Source organism: Larimichthys crocea, chromosome XIII (assembly GCF_000972845.2).
Source record: "Larimichthys crocea isolate SSNF chromosome XIII, L_crocea_2.0, whole genome shotgun sequence".
NCBI lineage: Eukaryota > Metazoa > Chordata > Actinopteri > Sciaenidae > Larimichthys > Larimichthys crocea.
The window spans coordinates 27,449,815-27,470,823 of record NC_040023.1 but is presented as its reverse complement, the minus strand read 5'-3'; the positions used below and the strand labels follow the sequence as shown (position 1 = coordinate 27,470,823).

Below are 21,009 nucleotides of genomic sequence, written 5' to 3'. Positions count from 1 at the left end.
GCTGCCTGATCTCAACCCAGCCTCACTTTATCATCATTAACATCAACCAAAAAATACAGAGATGAAGTCAAACTGTGACGGACCGTGGCTAATGCTGCGATAAACATTCTAATAATGCAGCGACTTAAAGAGCAACAAATCTGCTTTTGGACCGCTTAGAAATCATTTTACATTTACTTTGCATCTCAATCATGATCCGATTTTGGTATGGAAACTGTGGACAACATGGCTACAACGGCATTAACAAAGAATGTAACAGATTATAAGAAAATAATAATCTAGGACAGCATCTGTATATATGTATGTATGGAAGGGTCATAAATGTGTGTTTGTGAGCGTGTGTGAGGACAGATTCTCTCAAAGTACAACTCGGTGAATAGAAATGACTGAAATCATACACAAGGCTCGCACAGATTGCCCACGCGCCTGGCTCGCCTCACCACTGCCAGGGAACCCAAAAGCCCCTACAAAACAAATTCATTAACCCAGACAATAAAACACAGCTGTGAGGGGCGATGGGAACTGTTTGAAATCAGTGCCCGGGATTGTGGAGAATCTGTTTGAGGCAAACAGCGTGTACTCAAAATGTCTAGGCAAGAAAAAAAAATGTAATAAATAAATAAATAAAAAGGAAAGAGAGGAAAGGATCTGGAAATAAGAGAGAGTGAGCAATGAGCAGTGTTTAATTTAAACTCTTACTGGGGACAGTGCTGACTGTGAGAGCGGAGATGCTTTATTGAAGCTCAACAACAAAAACAATTCCCCTGCACCAGATGCTCGAGATCCAGGACCTGTTTTTAATTGAATCCTTTGAACAGGTTGTATAAAGGAAGTACAAACAAAACTGTCAAATACTATAAATATCATCACGGAAGTTGGGTTTGAATTAAAAAAAAGAAAAAGAAAAAAAAGAAGAAGAAGACAGATACATGCTACAAATCCAGATTCTGATATTGTGGAAACTGGCATTGGAAAATACATCTGCACTTTATGATTATTATTTGTGACCCGTTAGCAGGGGGTGGACAGGCATCTGTTTTGCTCTATCCAGTTAGTCTATTCTAACTAGATCAAAAGTCTTTACCTGTTCCAAACTCATATTCCAAACAATGTCAGAGCACATACTACTGATTACTTGATGGTGGTGTGTCTAATGTGTTAGCAGGGGGTAGACAGGCTGCTGGCAGAGCAGACTACAAGGGAAGAGAAGCAGCTCTCATGGGCTGGTCTGAGCCTGGAATCACATGATGTAGTTAAAGGCACCACTAGAGGGCTCTGCAGCTTGTAGAATGAGCTTGCAGACCGGAACACACCAGACCCTGACCATGTTTTAGTCATGCTGACCTCCCTTCTTCAGGGTCTGCGCCAAGCAGCCGGACAGATGCAGTCGCCAAAAGACTTACGACACTCAGATAGATGGAGGTACAAATAGTTTTACGGACAGTGTCCAAAAAGTCAAAGCCAGACCACATTTATTGAGAGTAACCTCCGTGCTCTGCAGCTGCACAGAGGTGAAGACACACACTGCCTGACCTCAGTGTTAATGATACTGTTACGCTACATAATGGCACTACTATAAAACCGAATGAGTAAAGAACATGGTATAATTCACCTGAAATTAATATGGTATAATAAAAAATAAAATATTTCCCAACAACTGCGACCAACAGGCAAATATTAAATGAAAGCAGGGGTATTTTCCCAAGCATATATTCTTCATTTCTCAATAGTGGATGCATGATCATTATATTACATCACTCTGGACCTATGGGTCATTTCAATTTCACTTAATCCAGCTGAAGGCAGCAATAACACAGTGGTTAGATGTGAATTTCTGAACAAAAAGTTGACTGTTCCCATCACCCAGATAAAATGGGAAACATGGCTGGAGAAAAGAACATGACACTTAGCAGCTACTGTCACAGTGCCCTTGAGCAATATCCTTAATCCCCAGGTTCTCCAACCAGAGCTGCTCAGCACTAATGCACGAAAAAATCATAAAAGTTTTTTTGTGTGTCACTGTAGAACTAGTTGTTGTGAAGCTAGTTATTCCGGGAAAAGATGCTCAGTTTACGTTGCCTCGAGAATTTTTTTTGTTGGGGTGGTGGTGGCAGGGGGTTGACCGCATTTTCTAATTTTTAAACTCTTGCCAATGGACCTCCCAGAATAGCTGCTTGTAGAACGTTCACATCCTGCCTTGGACCTGGATGAACCCTCTGCAGCCGTTAGCTGCCCCTCAACAGAATCAAGCCATGAATCATTACAAGTCAGGGGTGAGGGCTCCAAGATCACCCTAAATCAAAACCAGATGCACAGCAGGCACCTCCTTAGGACTAACTGTATAAATAACTAAATAAATGAATAAATAAAGAAGTTAGCAAACTTCACACTATTCTATTCTCTTATTTGTTTCTACAGTGTCACAAATCGTAAACAGAATGATTGTAAAATTTTAATATTTGATTCCTGCTGGATTTCTTTTAGGTTACAGTGTGCTCTGTGAATGTAGTGTGTATAAAAATAAGGTACTGCTTGTGGTTAATGCGCATTTGAAGTTCTTCTAGGAAGCCGACCACATCACTTTACAGAAGCCTGTACGGGATCTGAGTCATCTGAAGCAGCCACTTCATGTCAGCAAACACATCCTTCCGTAAAGAATCTTAAGAAAAGTAACTCTGTCAACTCACTTAATTTCATCCTATTCCCCCGCCTCCGCTCTCCCCTGTCCCCTTCCCTCCTCTCTGACTCCCATCCTCACCACAGCTGGTAAATATTTTTATATTGTGTTCCATTAGAAAGCTTTATTAAGCGGTCAGACGGGGCAAATGGCGCCTGGGAGCTCCCTGTCCTGTAAACAATAGGAAGGGCCCTGAAAGCTGCAGCTGAGTACATCGCAGTAAACTAAGGTCACATTAGAGAACTGCCTTGCTCTGAGTGAGTAAATATTTAAATGTGTCAGATTCACCCAAAATACTCAGGGGCAATAGTTAGGGGCTCTGTATCGGGAAAACTGTTTTTCAGTGAAACTGGCATGGCCACACAGTAATTTGTAAATGGATGTACGTCAAACTGACGTTAACAAAACATTTATCATCAGTAAGGGGGTCAAGGTGTGATGTGCACTCATATTTGTTTGTTGTACCTCAGCACTTTTCTCTGGAGCATCCATCCCCACCATGTTGTCTCTGAGAAGCTGCTGAAGGAGTTGCACCTGGGCGACACTGAGGTAAAAATCCAAACTGCTGGTCACGTTTACCTCCAGAGAGTGGCCACACACCACCACCTCCTAAAGAGAGATGAGGTATGAGATAGCAGAGGGGGAAATGAAAAGAGGGAGGTGGGTGGACAGAGCAGGAAAGACACTCAATAACACATCAGGATTGTTTGTGACCTCATGCCCTGCTTCTCTCTTTCTTAACTTTAATACACATAGTCTATTTACTTTTCTATCTCTCTCTATCTTGCTCTGTTTAGCTCAGTTGTTCCCTATTCCCCTTTTCCCTCTGTCCTCTCCAGGGTCCCACCCACAGCCAGCAGTTCAAACCTCAGCCTGGAGGCTACATCTAACAGGATATCACTCACTAACACTCTGGGTTGAACCACACACACATGGGCCAGACCTAGAGTAACTACACACAATGGTATTTGGCCACTACTGTGTAAACATAATCTACTCAGACCCACTGTTTAAAAACATAAAGGGTCTACTAATATTTCATTCAATATCCAATGTAACATCAATTAGTTTTTCCACTTTTAGATGCATAAAACATATTAAGATTATTAGCCTTATGGTTTTGATTAGTAGTAGTAGTAGCAGTAACTGTAACACATAAGGTCATGATATCATGAGGTTACAAAAATAGTTACAGAATATGTTGCAGGGGTGAAATGAAAATTTAGATTGTAGATCACCATAAATAACTTAATTTAACAAAGATATTTACATTGGTGTGGTAAGCATTCATAAATGAATATAAATTTTACTATAGAAATAGTTGTAAAATCTTTTAAACTACACAGTTCAAAGTCTTGTTTGTGTTGTTACTGGCTCTGAGCCTTCATATCTCAGGGAGTTATACAAATCACATTGCGTGTGTGTGTGTGTCACAGTGCAAACTATGGATTAGCTGTTACGCATTGTCAAGGGGCACGTTAGTGTGGACGGACGAGGCATCAAAGAGGCAGGAAGTCTCAGAGAACTGTGCCAGAAAACATCAGCTGTATAAGCAGAAAGGTTTGAACTCTGTGGGTCAGAAGCCTCCATTACATGGCGGACTGGCCCAGGGATTCCTAATACGTAAGCATACCGATGCTAAGAGGCAAAACCTAAACACTTCTGACATCTCACATAATCAATGTCGATTTTCATATGGGCAGTGGATTGAGAGAGTAATGGTTACAATCACGGTTATAACAGGTCATGGTCAGGGGGGACACAATCTCAATATAAGCAGTGAACAAACCTGAACTTGAACCTACACCAACCAGTCAAGTTGCAGTTTACCTCCATATCTGTCCAGACTCATAATAAATGGAGTGAAGACTTTGAGGGAATTCAATAAATGGTATTAAGTGTATTTTTTGGCTATCACTATATTGACATGTATGACTCCAGTGAATAATTTTCAGTGAGAAACATGCTGTCTTCACTTAGAGACTATTTTTATAGACGAGTACAGAGAACTGTTAGGGAGCTTCATCACATGATGCAAAGACAACCACCTGAAGCTCAATGTCAGTAAAACCCATGAGCTTATGGTGGACTACTGCTGTCTGCTAGTGTGTAAGTTCATTGAAGAGTCAAATTCCTTCTATGTGTTCCCATGCTTGGCCAATAAAGCTTTGATTTTGACAGAACAGATAGCCATCAAAGAACCTTAAAATTCTAAAACATGGATGCATTACACACATCTTTAACACCGGCAGCACAGAAGGTCACCCCAGTTTCAAGGTGGGCACCCAAGATTAATGTCACCAATTCTGTGAATAAGTTGCAATCTCCCTTTCTGTTCCTGAGCTTTAGTGTTAAACAATGGCCAGAAAACAAGCGCCAACCTCTGTGGCTGTGAAATGAAGCCAAAAACTGGAATTCCTTGAGCAGCCACTTGAGGCTGGCTACAGAACGTTTCAACCTCCATAAGTACCTGTATTAAAATGCCCAACTTCACAGCAGAAATAAACATGTTTACAGCCTGGTGCAAAAAACGGTTTTGGTCTCTATAGCTAATTTCCCCGTTCAGGACAGCTGTACTGAGTTTAAAACTCATCTGTTCAAATTATATTAAAACTTAAAGTTATGCATAATTATCTGCATGGCTGCTTTTATTGACAGGTGGTTGCCTTTACAGATGGTTTGAACTTTTTTTCATCGTGACGTCGCAGTGAATTTGGCCTTTGACCTTTTGGTTAAAAAATGTCATCACTTCATCACTTATTAGATATTTCTGTGAATTCTTTTCATGATTAGCATGTGAGTCCAAGTGGATGTTTGTACCAAATTTGGAAGAAGAAATTCCCTCAAGGCGCTCCCTAGATATTGTATTCATGAGAATGAATAACCATTCATGGGGCGGTTGTACAACACGAAAACATAATGCCTCAGGCCACGGTTGTCACCAGCACAGAGGGATGAAAATATGCAACCTCTGACTGACTTTGAATTTCTAAGAAAATCTGATTCATAAACAGCTGTGTTGAATCGATACTGACCTCTGCTTGTCCGCACTCAGGGGACAGATTCTTGCTGAAGATGATGGCTGGGGCAGCAGTCACCCGAACGGAAAAGTCAGTCAGGATTGGCGTCAGGATGGCCCGCCGCTCCTGGTGCCTCCTTATACTGAACACAAATAGATATAGAATCAAACTGCTTGCAGACACTTCTTCATACATGTTCCATAACTTGTTTGTTGCTGTTTGTATTCTCTTAAAAACTGAGAAAAACTATGGGATGCATTTGGAGACCATTGTTTAAACAAGTTTCATTAGACAGAAATCAGGTGTATGGGTAATGTACCGTACAGGAATTTAATAGACGTTTTCATCTAAATGGTCTCAAATACTGAATTCTATTTTAGCCAAAAGTGTATAGTCCTGGTGTTAAAGTGATTCTAGCATTACACTATAGTACAAACAGCAACCATAAGGCAGCACTTATTCACTTCAACAATACCCAACCTTTATTTACTAATAATGTGTTATGGTTACCAGTTGTAAAATATTCCTAAGACTGTCCCATCTGCCTACGAATGACAAGTCGACACAACACAGTCGAAACCACAAAATGTTCAAAACTGAGCTTTTGTTTTGCCCTTAGCTGACAGGCAGACACACATTTCAAACTTGCTCTGGCTTTTTAAATTCAAACCAGTAGGATGAAAAGCTGAACTCACAATAAGAGACTTCAAAATAGATTTTCTCTCACAGGCCAGACCTGTGAAATATCCCCGTAAGTGAACTTTTTCAAATTTCTGCTCTAACACATTTTAGCTTGAAGCTTGAATATGGTTACAGAGACAGAGTGAGACGCTATTTGACAAGTCTCAATTGGGAACACCCCTTAATTGTATACACAAGATCAAATAGAGACCTTCTCACATCAGCTCTCTCCATTTCACTAATGTTCATTCCCACAATCAAGTCATATTTGTGGGAACATTTGTTAGCAGTAAAACAAATATACCAGTGGGCTTTATAAGGTGGTGTTAATTGCCACATCTGCTGCTATTAAAACAATCAAGTGGTACGGCTTCCAATATTTATAGTTGGCAAGGATTATAAAAGGCCCCGTTTCTAGGTGGCCTAGAGTACAGTACTTAACCAGAACCAATATCATATTCACTTCTGCTACACAAATGTGCATTACCAGTGCCCTTAAGGGATTAATTTCTGACACATTTCTTTGGATAGAGAGTTTGAGGGAGGCCTAATTCGGAGGTGAAATGATCTGTGAGGCCAATTGGTGTTGGCTAATCTCCCCTCAGACAGGGATTGAAACAATGAGTGTCCCGTTGCAGGGGACAGGTGCTATCATTCACCAGCAAGGCTAGGAGGCGTGAGGCTCAGTTTACTAGCAATATGGGGTCCACTGACTGGGCAAGAGAACTGTGTGTATGTGTGTGTGTACCTTTGAATGGGTGTGGTGTAAAGATGGAAAGAATGACTTTGTTTTCATACAAAGCCACACAGTGTGAACAGTAAGTGTAGATATCCACGGCCTGGACAAAAAGAGAGAGGCCTGCACTGGGTGGCTGACAGGAGGGGTGATGGAGAGAGTTCACAGCTCTGTGACACAGGGTCTTTCCTAGCCAGCAGCTACACACTGTGACGAGGACAGATCCTGTCAGTGGATCCATGGTGCTGGAATTTCCTCGCGAAACCTCAGGAAGCCAACTGAGGCCACTGCAGATCCGCAACTACTGGAATTGAACCCAAAAAACTGCGGAGTGAACATGCCACGAGTCCAAAGCTGGAGAGGGAGAGAAGGGGTATCGATGTAGGGAATGAGGGAAAGGTGTGAACTTTGGAAGTGGTGTGTGTCAAAACTTGTTACAACCAAGGTGGTGTACTTCTGCGGGTGATTGCAGCAGACAAGTAAAGCTGTGAACTTGTCTCCCCTTTCCTCAGTGTGTTGGAACATTCTAAATCACATGTTCAGTTATGACTTGGTCGTGGTGGCTGAGGCTCGGGTATACAGTGCAGCACACAGCAGTGCAATACAGCAAAGCCCATTTTCTGCTCCTGCCACAGCGAGGAACAAGGAGGTAACCACAGCCACCCTGAGTGATTTGTTTGGAAGCTAAAAGTGAGAGTTAGGATGAAATTCAAAAACCTCAACAACAATAGCAACCCTGACCTTCTCAGCATGAGTGCACAGAAGCGTTCTTACTTACTGGAATTTAAAATATTATGGATGTGAAAATAAGAAGAGATGAAATTCAAACCTTATGATTATCAGATTAAATAATAAATAAATAATTACAACAAGTTACTGTCAAACTAAAGTTATCTTTACACAGTACAAAAGTTACTGTTAAGCTTTCATGTTAGGTCATACCGTGATCAAGGTCTAAATAAAAAGCCAGACCTGCAGCTATAGTACGTCTAAAGAAAGTTGAGTGTACTCAAAGGGCATTCAGCATCTTCTGGAGCCCAAAGTGTGAGCCCAAAATCTCACCTCATTGCCCTGTCAGACAATCTGGCCTTGGCGCTAGGCCCAAGCAGCCCTGTTTTCATCGACAGGGAGACAAATTGATAGTAAAAAAGAAAAATGTGACTGGACTGAGCCTCAGTAGTCCTAACTCGTCAGACTTGGTAATAAGAGTGTAAGACTCTAACGTGGGTCCAAGTCAGCTACTTAATGTAAAAGGGCTGTTTTACCGTAGCAGACCCTGGCTGCTACGGTTAGAGAAGGTCAAGACAGAGGAGGATTTTGGAATAGAGGGTCAAACCCAGGGAAACAGAGGGAGAGTAACAAGAAATCAGGGTGGTCTTGTGGTTAGAGACACTATCCCATAGGTCCATTCCTCTGTCTCAATGAAATGTTAAAAACTAAACTGAAACTCTTTTTGCTTAACCATTCTGAGTTAGTCTTGTTGAAAGTATCAGAATGACTGCATGATCGTTTTTGCTTTTCTTTTATACAAACACTCACCTTATGTAGTACATTTGTAAGTTTGAATTTTAAAGCACCTAAACTTTACATTAGTTTAATTCTAAAACATCAATCTGAAACAGTAAATCATTCAACATTTTGTATTCTGGACATTTTTGTCTTAATTAGACAGTGTACAGCAGGGAGCTGACAAGAAATGAGTGGTGAGAAAGAGAAAAGGTGCAGAGGGTGGGGGTGACATGCAACAAGTTGGCTGTTACAATAAAAAGGCCTTACAGAAGGTGAGGGCTCAGCATCAGTATCACCAGCAGCAGCATTTGTTTTGTTGGCAGGGCTCCAAACACATCATACTGTGTGTGTATGTGTAAGACATACAGTAAAGAAAATATCAGCATTCATGATGAGTATGTATGATTGTTTGTGTGAGTGTGCATTATAGTAGTGTTTGCATGGGAAAGGTGTGTGTATCTCAGCCAGCCTCGCTCTAAGCTCTGATGACCTGAGAGCTCTCAGTCTCAATCAGGCCTGTGTTGATTCTGCACTGCATTCTTCCACGACGGCTTATTTTTAGTTGACGGGGAACAAATCTGGACTCTCTGCCTGTGATTCTGTGATTTTTGGGCCTGTTCCCTCTCAAAACATGAGTGGAAAAAAAGGATGTGGGGCCAAACGGGCTGTTACACTTGTGCTTGTTTTAGCTCCCGAGTCTATAAAAAAATGACAGGGTTTGTAATTATGACTGTGCATGGAGAGGCTCCATGATAGGGAGCTAACTCAATAACTACATGCTGCTCCCACATCAAGACTGATGAGATAAATTTTGGGACATTCACAGAAGGTCGCACACACACATGCACACACACAGCACCTGACTCTGGGTGTAACGATGTAATCTAGCAGCAATGCAAATTATACTTGTTGTGGTCATTGTAAGGGATTCATCCAAATACAACAACATGGCTGTACAACATGTATATGTTTTTAATAATTAAGTGGCAAAGAGGATTAAGATCAGTATATCAGGCTTTGGCTGAACAGATGATATGTGTTATTAGTAAAGCTTGTTACTGATTGTTTTGTTTTTTTTTTGGTATTTATTTTGCTTTATTTGACAGTACAATAAATTGAGAGTAGAATGGCCAGGGGGAGAGATGGAAATAACAAACAGCAAATGTCCCGGGCTGTACTCAAACCCGGGCTGCTGCTGTAAGGACTCAGCTTTGATACGTGGTACGCACTGTGCCAAGTGAGCCACCAGGGCGCCACATGGGCGGTGAAACATCAGTTCTGATGTTTGAATGTTTACTATTTTACAGTGGATGCAAATATTTCTTTTCAAAACCAATCAACAGTTTTTTTTTTACACGAAAGAAGAAAAAGAAAAAAACATGTTGTGCCAATAATCTCATTGGTTCGCACAGTACCAGTCAAAAGTTTGGACGCACATTCTTTCACCTTCAATGTGTTGAGTAACACTAAAGACATCAGAACTATGAAATAGAACATGGAGTGGTAAATCAAAAACAGTGTAAACAAACAACAACTAGATATGTTTTAAATTTTAGATTCTTCAAAGTAGCCATCTTTTGCTGTGATGACACATTTAAACACACTTGGCATTCTTTCAGTCAGTTTCATGACTGTCACCTAGAATGTTTTTTAATTAACACATTTGCCTTCTCAAAAGTTGATTAGTGATTTTTTTTGTTTGTTGATCAGGTGCATTGATCAGAGGTAGTGTTGGCAGATAGTAAATATCCTTAATCTTCCCCTCTTCAGTTACCTCTTCTGCAGAGGATAAGTTCATTACAGTTAGCAGACTCAGAAATGGCTAATTAGAGCTCACATAAATTGTTCACAGAGTTCAAGTAGCAGACACATCTCGAGATAAACTGTTCTCTGTGAAACTCTGTGAATTAGGCCTTCATGGTCAAACTGCTGCAAAGAAACCAACACTGAGAGATGCCAACAATAAGAGAATTGTTCAGGCCAAGAAACACAAAGAATGGACATTAGACCAGTAATCATCTCAGAGCATCACCCTCCCCTTTAGTCTTTAACATGCAAACACTGACCTGCTGGCCATGTTCCACTCCAGCGCTGGGTTCTGGGAGCTCCTTTCACTCTCCGCTGACACACCTCCTTTGATTCCCTCCTTCTCTGGCTTGAGTTGCTCCCACTGAGCTGTTCCAATGTTGATGGACTGAAGGTCGATCTGGTACTGACGGTCCTCCACCTCTGAACCTGGGTCACGCAGGATGCCAAGGTTCAATGCACGTCTGGAGGGAAGAGAGGGAAAGTGCCATTTGGTTGAGATACTACAAATCATGCAGTGCCCTAATGACTTAAATAAGGTGGACAACATATTGTAGCGAGTAGTATGCAAGTACCATTCAGCAGACAGGTGTCTGACTAAGTCCAACTAAATGCATAAAACATCAATAGGTTTTATTTATTGTTGTGGGATTCACATTGAGTCAGGTTGTACTTTATATAGGCAATTACAATGAAGAACATGACTTCAGGAGTAGACCAGGTAGTCTGTTATAATGAACCAGTAAAGAGGTTCTGGCAGCATGCCCTAACCACTGCTGCCTTATTTATTCCCTCTGGTTTAGTAGCAAAAGTTTCTTACAGCATGATTTATGACTAAATCGGAGGCTCTGGTACTTGTACAGCCAGGCCTCAGATAAATAACCCCAGTCCTCAGGTGAAATCATTTGCCTTTTTATAAAGTTCTGATTTATGCCAGCTTATCATTGGCAGTAAACATTGCTTAAACCCCTTTCTGGACGGCACAGTAGTCTGGAGACTGGAGCGCTCACTGCCTCACTCTTTCTATTTCTGTCTCCAGAAACACAGGACTTCTACAGTATACACAAACTGTAATATAGTAGAACAGATGTAGAGATATGTCAGGAGTGGGCAGCGCTGTCTCTGTAGTCGAACTGCTACAGTCAAGCGAGCAAACACTGTCACATGAGTGCCAAGAAAAAATTATGTCATCTATTTTGCCTTTGAGAGACAAGATCCTGACGAATTCACGAAGCAAAAGGAATAATCAAAATTCAACATCTGCATATGACATCAGGGCATATGTTTATTTGTGCTGGTGAATTCAAATGAGAGCTTAAATGGTATAAATAAGGGCTTAAAATGGCTACAGATGTAGCAGCAGCATGAGTAGTTTTATTTGTTTCGGCAACGTCAATGGTAATTTTCATATAGCGTTTCCCTCCCTTAGCCACACTGAAAAGGCCTCTACCAGAGCGTGATGTTATGACAATAAGCACCAAGTACAAAAACAATGGCAATGGGAGATCAGAGGTGTATAACTGGATTTAGCTGGATTTGTTGACATACAAACAAGTGAAACAGATCCTTAATCAACATTTGGAACCACATTTATCAACAGAGTATAATATAAATCAAACCAAGAGCCCTGTAAGATTTGGGTGGGATGTGTCAGTCTAGATTCATTAGGGCTTTTGTAACAGTACCTCCATCACCCTCCCCAACCCCAAACTGTATTTTTCACATTAAACAAACCACAGTTACCTCATATGCTTTCCAAATTATCTCTCAACTTCAGCTTATTTAGGACTCTCTTACTCACAATCAACATTACATGTGAGTCTGCAGCCAACTCTCTGCATTGCTGAGCTGCAGGGTCATCTCCAATGACATAAATAAATATGATAAACATTTGTCTTGGTCATGCAGCCAGTGGAAACCGGTGTGATTTAATATCAAAAGACATATTTCAGCCAATCGCAGGAAACGAGAGAGCTTCATTTCTGACAAATGAGGAGGGGAGGAATTTTGGAAGTTCCCCTTGGGGTGCAATAATAATTGAAGCCAGATTTTCTTGTTGTACATGTGGGGGGAAAACACTGGCGGTTTGACATATTTGATTGGTCATGTGAAGACCACACTGCTTGGCCAAGAGGAATCAGAGAATGTCTTGGGAAAGCACGGCACTCACTTTGCCCACCATATACACGGACGAACTAAAAATATACAGAGTGAAGCAGGTGGAACACACCCTTTTGCTGGGTCTCACGTGCCACTATCAGACATCTGCCTGCCACTGCCATGTGGAAAATATGGAGCAAAATGAAAATAACAAGTCATAAATGACATGGTTTCGCAGATGAGGGAGCGAAGGGTGAGGGGAGGCCGAGAGAGCGGCAGAGAAATTTTTCTCAAACACAAGTACTTAGTTTTGCCCTTGTTCCTGAGCCAACCTTATTTTAATTGCAGGAAAAGACCACAGAAACATTATTTTTTACGACAAAATTCTGCTATTTATAAAAACGGATCAAAAGCTCTGCAGTAAGAACGCTCTGTTTCATGGCATTCATGGCTATTATTTTAAAAAACATTTCTCCCTCCTCTGACACAATTTAAACCCAATTTGAGTCCGAAAAGCCACTGGGCCGATTTCGCATCAGAGCTGAAATATGAGGGCTCCCGTCCAACATTATTATGGCTCAAAGTCAAAGCCTCCATCCAATTCAAGCCCTCCAGTGGGAAACAGCAGACAAAATAGTCAAGGCATGGCAGTGTTATGTATCTAGTATGCAGGACTTGGAAAGAGCGATTCACTGGTACTTCATCACTGTGAAAAAAATAATGATGTTCCAAATTCCTTTGAACAGAAGATATGCAGACAAATTTACAAATGGACAATTAATTGCAAGTTATGTTCCTCTGTTTAGCATTCTTTGGGTCTACGCAAGTGCTGGGCAGAGCATCAATCATGATTTGTGTTATTAAGTAGACGTGTGGGAGGACTGAGTGCTTAACATGTAGCAGATTTGGGATTGTGTGCTGAAGTGGTAATAGGATGCAAGGAGGAACCTTCTGGGCACATGAATAACACACCAGTTAGAACACACATTAGCTAATGTGCATGTATATTCTGATAAACAGCAAATGAGCTCATGCGGACACACACTGCTGCTGCATGCCATGGAGGCATTAGGTGTAACCAGCGACAGATTTACTTAGCTGCTGCACACAACTTTGAAATAACATCCAGACTTGGAATATAGAACTTGCACGATAGGAGACTGAAGAAAAATAAAGTGAAATATGTTTAAAGAGTGTTTCACGGATACAGAATCATATTGAACAGAGCCAGTGGGTAAATAAGTAAAAGGGCTTGTTGAAAAAGAGCGAAAGTGGAATCTTGGGAGAGCCTGATTACCATGCTAAAGTTTTGAAGGCTAACTGTGGTTCAAGGTTGTAAAACAAACCACAGTGGGATCTGGTTGAGGCTGAGGGCCGGATGGTAGGAGTGTGGGAGCAGTGAGCTGTGTTAGCCTTTTGCCGAGGGGATCCTGTGGGGCAGGGTGTATCCCCCACCCCCTCCCTCGATCCCCATTCCCTGCCCCAAGGCAGCGGAGCAGGAAGCACCAGGGTAACACCAAGTGCCGTTGGCTTCTGGATCTCGTCACTCTGAAACCCGCAACCTGAACCCACAACCCCAGACCTGTTTTTCACTCCATTTCCCCAACAATCACATGCAATACATGTCTGCTTACATGTTCAACAGAGGCAGGAGTGTATGTAAATGCATATGTCCATGTGCCTGTAAGCCAGTGTTTAAGAGAGATGGGGGCCTCTGTTTCTATTCTCCTGGTAGGACATACATACATACATACTAAGTAGAAATTTCATTGAGATCTCAGGCTTAATTCGGCCAAGTCAGGCTAAATTAGGTTTGTACACAGATGTGCTATATTTCATGAGTGTTCCATGGTCTTTGTTTGGGCAACTACTGTATATTTGAACTGAGGGACCACATGCAACATGAAGCACTAATGGCACACGTCTTGCTGTGTCATTTCATTTTGTGGCGAGGTCTCCACCGCTTTGTTCAAATTCAAAGGGCTTTTGTGAGACCAGCATAAATAGTATCACTCATCCATGAATTCTAAAAAAGAAATTGTTCAATTGAGGTTTTGATGTTCTTTCTCTGTGGCTACAGATGTTATTAGCCAAACACCATTAGCACCCAGAAGCTCCTCCATGGTATTTCTGTTGTGGAGAAGCCAAAGTTGCACAGTGGCTTCTCAATCTGCTTGCTATGACTCCCAGCGGCTTAAAGTGGAGTCCCACTGGGCCTGTGTGTGTGCCGAGGGGGAATTCATAAGCATTATGATTCATGAAACTTGCAATTACTTAGTAAGTTAAGCACCCCTGCATACGGTGGTCCGCTCTGAATTGCCAGAAGTTCTGCAAGTTCTGAGCTGTGGATTTATGACCCCAGTCAAGTCCAATTGCTGTTAATTTGCATCTACCAATTATAGTAATTAAGGCTCTGAATTAGAACGCTGAGCAGCCCTCAGAGTGAGAGGGGAAAATGATGTCGTGGAACATGACGAGTCAGCAGAATATAAGACCCAGTCACTCAGGGACTTTTAAACCGCTGCTACTAAAATTATTTTTGATGACTAGAGCATTTTCAACAGGAGTCAAACACTGTCACAAAAACAACAAAATATCCAAGACAACAAAGCTGCGACAGTGCTCCAAATTTGTCACACTTGGCAATAACAAGGTACTTACTTGTGGCCAAGTACAACAATTCCAATCTATAGTTGATTTTTTTTTCTCTCTCACTGGCACAATAAGCAATAAACATAAATTGACGCTTTCCTGAACTGTGTCTAGGCTTTGATGTACTAACAAATTCCCATGACAAAAACTCAATAATCTATTCTTTTTTAGCCCAACAGCATTACTCATCTCCACTGCTGCTCCCAACAGAAGCCTGTTATTCATTAGGCTGATTGCACTTTAAAGACACTCATACTCGACCAATTATATCATATTTACACAAGATCCTAGGAGGAAACTATTACTTCTATATACAATACAAGCAGGGCTTAACTTGAGCTCATACCACCCTCATGACAATGGTACATCACAAAAAGGAGTTGAAAGAAAGCGCTAGAGAAGAAGGCCCTCTGTTTACAATGACATGGTGTATACCAAAAGTTGCTGTTTGCACTTTGATTTCAACATATCTTAATTACAGGAGTCATTTATCTGCTCTGCAGTTTACATGTCAGAGAAGTTATATTGTTATAAACATGGTTGATATCAGAAGTGTTGCTCTGAAGACACTGGCTAACATGTGCTTGTCATGATGGCCTGTTAAAGATGTCAGTCTGGCCGGTGTAATTTATACGCTCATCATGTACTAATTCAAAATCTGCCTCTTGCATCAGAGCACCATGTTGCAAAGAAGCCATAAGTGAAGACTGAACAGATATTTCATTTGGCTTTGGCTGACATGCATTTCATGGAATTCACACATGCCAGTGACTATATGAATTAAGCTGCTAATCTTTCATCATATTCCATGATTCATTGTACAGTAAAAACATACACTTTGCTACAATTCCATAGCGAACACTTAGTCATTTATTAACACATTATAAGAAGAAAGTCTTTTTAAAGCCGTATAATATCACATATCCTTGGCTGTGCATCAGTCAGAATGTTGATGCGACGCCAAACTTGCATTTCAGTCTGTAGTACTCTGCAGTTTGTCCCTGAGAATAGCACTGCAAGGGTCATGTATTGGAACGGCCAAATGTCGTCTCATCTCTACTGCTTCTGTTCTGCTTCTCCTTCAACACACACACGCACGCGCACGCACACGCACACACACACACTTTGCCTGGTCTGTTTAGCCTTAACTGTGCTCTTCTGCTTGCAAGTAGCTCTAAGCATGGAACATTCCTGGGTAACAGGGACAGTAATTCACTGGCTTTTTAAAAGGGCACGGACTTCTCACCGGATTCCTTCATACAGTAGGTGCATCTGCAATATATCTGCTGGAAAAGGTACCTAGGATCTTCATTTGTGAGTAACTGAAGTTTTGGCTGTTGCTGAAAATGGCTGACCAGCTTGTGTGTGTTTATGTGTCCATCTCAGATGCTCAACTACAACATATTTACTTGAAGTTGCTTCTCAGAATTACTACGAGTCATCTGTGTGTGTGTGTGTGTGTGTGTGTGTGTGTGTGTGTGTGTCACTGCAGGACAAAGCTACCATTTTTTCCCCATAAAACTGAGTGGGCTGGTGCTTGTGAAATCACTTCCTCTGTTAGCAGTAACAGATTTGATATGCTTCTTCCCAGCATTGAAAATGGACATAATGCTGCTTTTATAAAACATGTCAGGCAGAGTTTTAGCAGTGGGTCCCTGATGCAGAGGTGTGAAGGGAATGCCTCACTGACTTCCTCAGACCTCAGATTGAAACCAGATTTGTGTCCCCACCAAGCAATTTCACAATGATGTAATCCCACCGCGATTTTAATTTGAGAGTCCTTATCTTTAATTAATCACTAAACACATGCGTGGAATAGATTATTCATAACTGGCTGCAGTAGGGAACACAGCAAGAGTAGTCAAGGATCTGGCTTGCCCTCATATGCAGTCATTTTCATCAAGCTAAAGTAGAACAGGCACATACCTCAATGCTACTTTTACACTAATTAAAGGAAAATGATCCTTTTTGCTGGGGGAAGATTCCATATCCAAAGTCTGTCCCTGGTCTCTGGCAAGGCACTGAGGGTGTTCACTGGTCTGACTGACAAAGCCTGAAGTGAATCAAACCTCCTTTGAAACATAAAAGTCAGAATCACACAGGACCAAAATCATTTATTCCAGCTGACGCAGTTTCAAGTAGATTGACAATAATTGATGATACAGAGAGAGCAATACTTGTACAGCTGCACCTCACATGTTGTATCAGACACGCTGCCCAGATTGTCACAATGGAAGAATACACAGAGTGTATTCCTCTTATTATACCCTAAACTTAGAACTTACAACTGTCTAGTAGACATACACAAGATTCCTACATGTAACGACACACTATAAGGACAAGCAGGCATGGAAGCACACGTAAACACAAAAAAATCTATGGCAAAGCCGGGAACATATTATGCTTCAAAACATAATTATCACATGCACAGCAACATGCAATATACATTCATTCTATGATATGAGTCTCAAACCAAGATGGTTACAGTCTTCAGAGCATTCCTTGTGATTTACTCCTGCACATAAATTGTTCAATTCGTGCTCCGGCAAGGAGAGTGTTTTATGGAGCTGTAAAATTAGGCCCCCTTTATGGATCCAACAGCATGAACCACTACTGTTTTTTCCACTTGATATTGATTAAGCGGTTCAGTATTGCCAAGCTGGTTCACATTACTATACACACAGGCGCGTTGTGTGTATTTTTGAAGATGCTCATTTTTATCTGTGAAAATGAGGGTCTTTGGCAGAGCACTTTGAAGTTGATTACACATTGTTTACAGCAATTATTGAATTCTGACAAATGTTTAAAGCAACAAGATTGCATATCAAGGCCTTATCCTTCTTCGGATAAAGAATGAAAATTTTCCTAAACAAAGTCAGGGAAATGATGGCTATGTTTGATTAGGTGAACGTATGCTACAGGTTTAGCAGACAGGCTGAACAAACATGTAATCGGATAGCTAAAACAGTAGGTCCGTCTCGTTGACGTTTGTCTTGACCTTAAACAACATTTTGTTCTAATTCAAATTTCCTTCCAGCAAACAAAAGGCAGAATGAAACTAAATACAACGACTTGCTGCTGGAAGCTCCCACATAATGGAATTAAAAACTTATGTCTAAATCACAAGCTTTGAGGAGAGACAGGTCTGACTTTGAGAATATGAAAGCAGCTTAGAAACTTCTGGTGCGGCCCAGGACAACAGGACTACAACTGCTTTCTCATGAGATAGTGTCCAAATACTTTTATGTCAGCAAGGAAAAACAGCATAAAATAATTACAATAATCTGGGGCACACATGCTTCCTACATCAGCTAATTCTTCCTCCTCTGTAAATGACTGCAGAGCCAGTGTTTATAATTCTAAAGCGGATCTCGCATTCATCCAAACCGCTGAGTGTATTTATACAAAGTGACATTTCTATATGGGAGATTTCCCCCTTTTCCACCCTCTAACTGAGAAAGTCACATGGGGAGGAGTGAACTCCTGTGTTTACCTAATTCCAGTAGTGATACTGTCGATTTGCGAAGAGAGAGGGAGGGAAAAACGGAGAAAAGGTACAGAAAAAGTATGGGAGAGGGACTGTACCTACATTTAAAATCAACAAGAAAAACTAAGTAAATGTAGAACGAGTGCAGCTGATATACATGAGGGAGGTTAATAGACTGAGATGAATGCAACTTGGCTTTGAGTCTCAAAAAGTAAACTGACAGTAACTGATATAAGTTAAAAAATGCTAATGCTTGCTAGGTAGCTAGACTCACAAGAATCCATCTTTTCATGCTTCAAGCTATGCACTTGTGTCCAAATACTGTGGTTGTGGACCGTCATTGTACTACTGTATGAGGAACAACTGGCATCTTTGGCATAAGTTACATGCATGGTTTAATGCTAGGTGAGCATAATGGCGTGTGAAAAGTGACTGTTTAATGGGTGCTATCAGAACTGTTGAGTTATTTCTTAACAGAAAGAGGAGCAAAGAACGTTTTCTTGACTGGCTTCGATCAGAGTTTCACTATGTTATGTAAGTAATTCATCCAATCACCTGGCAAGTATTTTTTGACAGTGCCCTTTTCCAAACAGTTTCCAAGGACGACTTCCCAGATGGTCTCTGGTGCAGACTAGACTAGACGCAGACTACCACCATAGGGCAAATTCATTCAATCATTCATTCCAAAAAATAATCTACAGCAGAGATGTAAGAAAACCTTTCTAGTTCCTCATCAACACAAACTACTATCTGTAACAGCTGTAACTGTTTTCTGGCTGATTTCTGTGTCAAGTGGTGTCATCAAATACATTTTCATGCCATCCCACTAATTCCACTGCTTAATTTGCAAGTCAAATGATCCAAGTTCTGTGGGTTAAATGAGGTGAATGCTCTCTTCAATTTATAAATATAGTATGAAAGAAAGAAAGAGAAATTAGGTTAGGATTATAAAATGAGATTATAGGACAAGTCACATGAGAAGAGATTTGATCTAATTGGAATGCCCTCAACAGGTTGAAATGGCTTCATCTCAAGAGATCTACAGGAGGCGAGAGATGGAATAAAGGCTGCATCCAATCGGCATCATCTGGAGCCTGTCATAGTGAACATGTGCAATGACAGTGTTCTCCAAGAATCAGCCTAAGCCTGGTTGTTTCTGCATTTGCTGGCACCGCATCTTGTTCCAATAAGCAAAAAGAACCATGCAAAATGTGAGAACCACAAAAGGAAGAAAGAAGCATGAGGGAGATGGAAGTCATGGAAAGTGACAGAGAAGAGGAAACTGAGACACAGAATGAGTAGAAAGACTGAACTGTTGTGATTAAGAAATAGTGCATAAAACCCACTGAGAGATGATGATAGAGGAATTAAAAGAGGCATGTTCCTGTGGAAGATACCCTCCATAAATAGTTCCCAGCTCCTTGCTTTCCATTCTCTTTTGTTGCTGCTTGCCTATACATCATCTTTACAAAACTCCCTCCACAATCATTTTCTACTAGTCTTTTAGTATCCCTCACTCTCTCCTCCCTCCCCTTACATCTAATTCTTTTTTTTTTTGCTCACTCCCCTCTCCTCTCTTGCCAGTCAGTGTTTTGGTACAATGACTCCAGAACAGTGGGGAGGAAGTGGCCCCTGCAGGCCAGGCTCCTGACAAACCACAACTCTAAACAGGCAGTGCTGTGAAAATATGGCATTCAAACAACACAATGCCAAAACTTCTGACCACCATGCCGACATCCAAACAGCTGCAGGCAGTGGGAACCTTTAATGGGAAAAAACAAAGAGAAAGAAAAGGATTGAAAAAAAAGGACAAAATAATAAAAGAAGTAGCAGGAGGGGAGAAAACATGCAAAACAGAGCTTCAGGAGTGTCTGTGTTGAGCTGGAGACTGGACAGGCCTTGTTTTTATTAAATGGAACTGAGGGATGAGAAAGACATGATGCTAACATGTCAGCCTCCTGCGCCTCTGAAGAAAGTTTCTACCCCCTGTAGAGGTCTTAAAAGCATGTTGTGAAGCAAGAGGCTACAGGGAGAAATTGAGTGGGAGATGCTATGGGAAGGAAGAAACAAGGGAATGAGTAGTGCTTCTGTTGAGCAGAAAATCTGCACAGAGAACAGTCCAGGTGTAAAGAATTAGAGGAGATGGCACATCAAACGGGACCAAGCTCGGCCTCTTTCCTGTAGCCCTGGTGGCAGGAAATGCTCTACAGCATCCTGTGAGCTGACCAGGGAGAAACTGATGAGAGGGAACGACGGGGAGACCAAATAAAGTGGGAGGTTAAGAACAGAAGAGGGCACATGTAGAAACTGTTCAACAACATCCTGCACAGAAGAGGGAGAT

The 21,009-nt window shown here is 41.3% G+C and overlaps 1 protein-coding gene across 3 annotated transcripts in view; it reads right to left on the bottom strand.

The window, feature by feature from the left end:
- vps13b (vacuolar protein sorting 13 homolog B) overlaps positions 1–21,009 on the bottom strand; it is a 312,301-nt gene that overhangs the window by 99,023 nt on the left and 192,269 nt on the right. For all 3 annotated transcript variants that reach the window (XM_019256535.2, XM_019256534.2, XM_027286989.1), the window contains exons 32-34: positions 10,690–10,893; positions 5,713–5,839; positions 3,143–3,286 (exon numbers count right to left, since the gene is read on the bottom strand). In XM_019256535.2, coding sequence (XP_019112080.2) covers positions 3,143–3,286; positions 5,713–5,839; positions 10,690–10,893 — 475 coding nt within the window. The remainder of the gene's footprint in view (positions 1–3,142; positions 3,287–5,712; positions 5,840–10,689; positions 10,894–21,009) is intronic.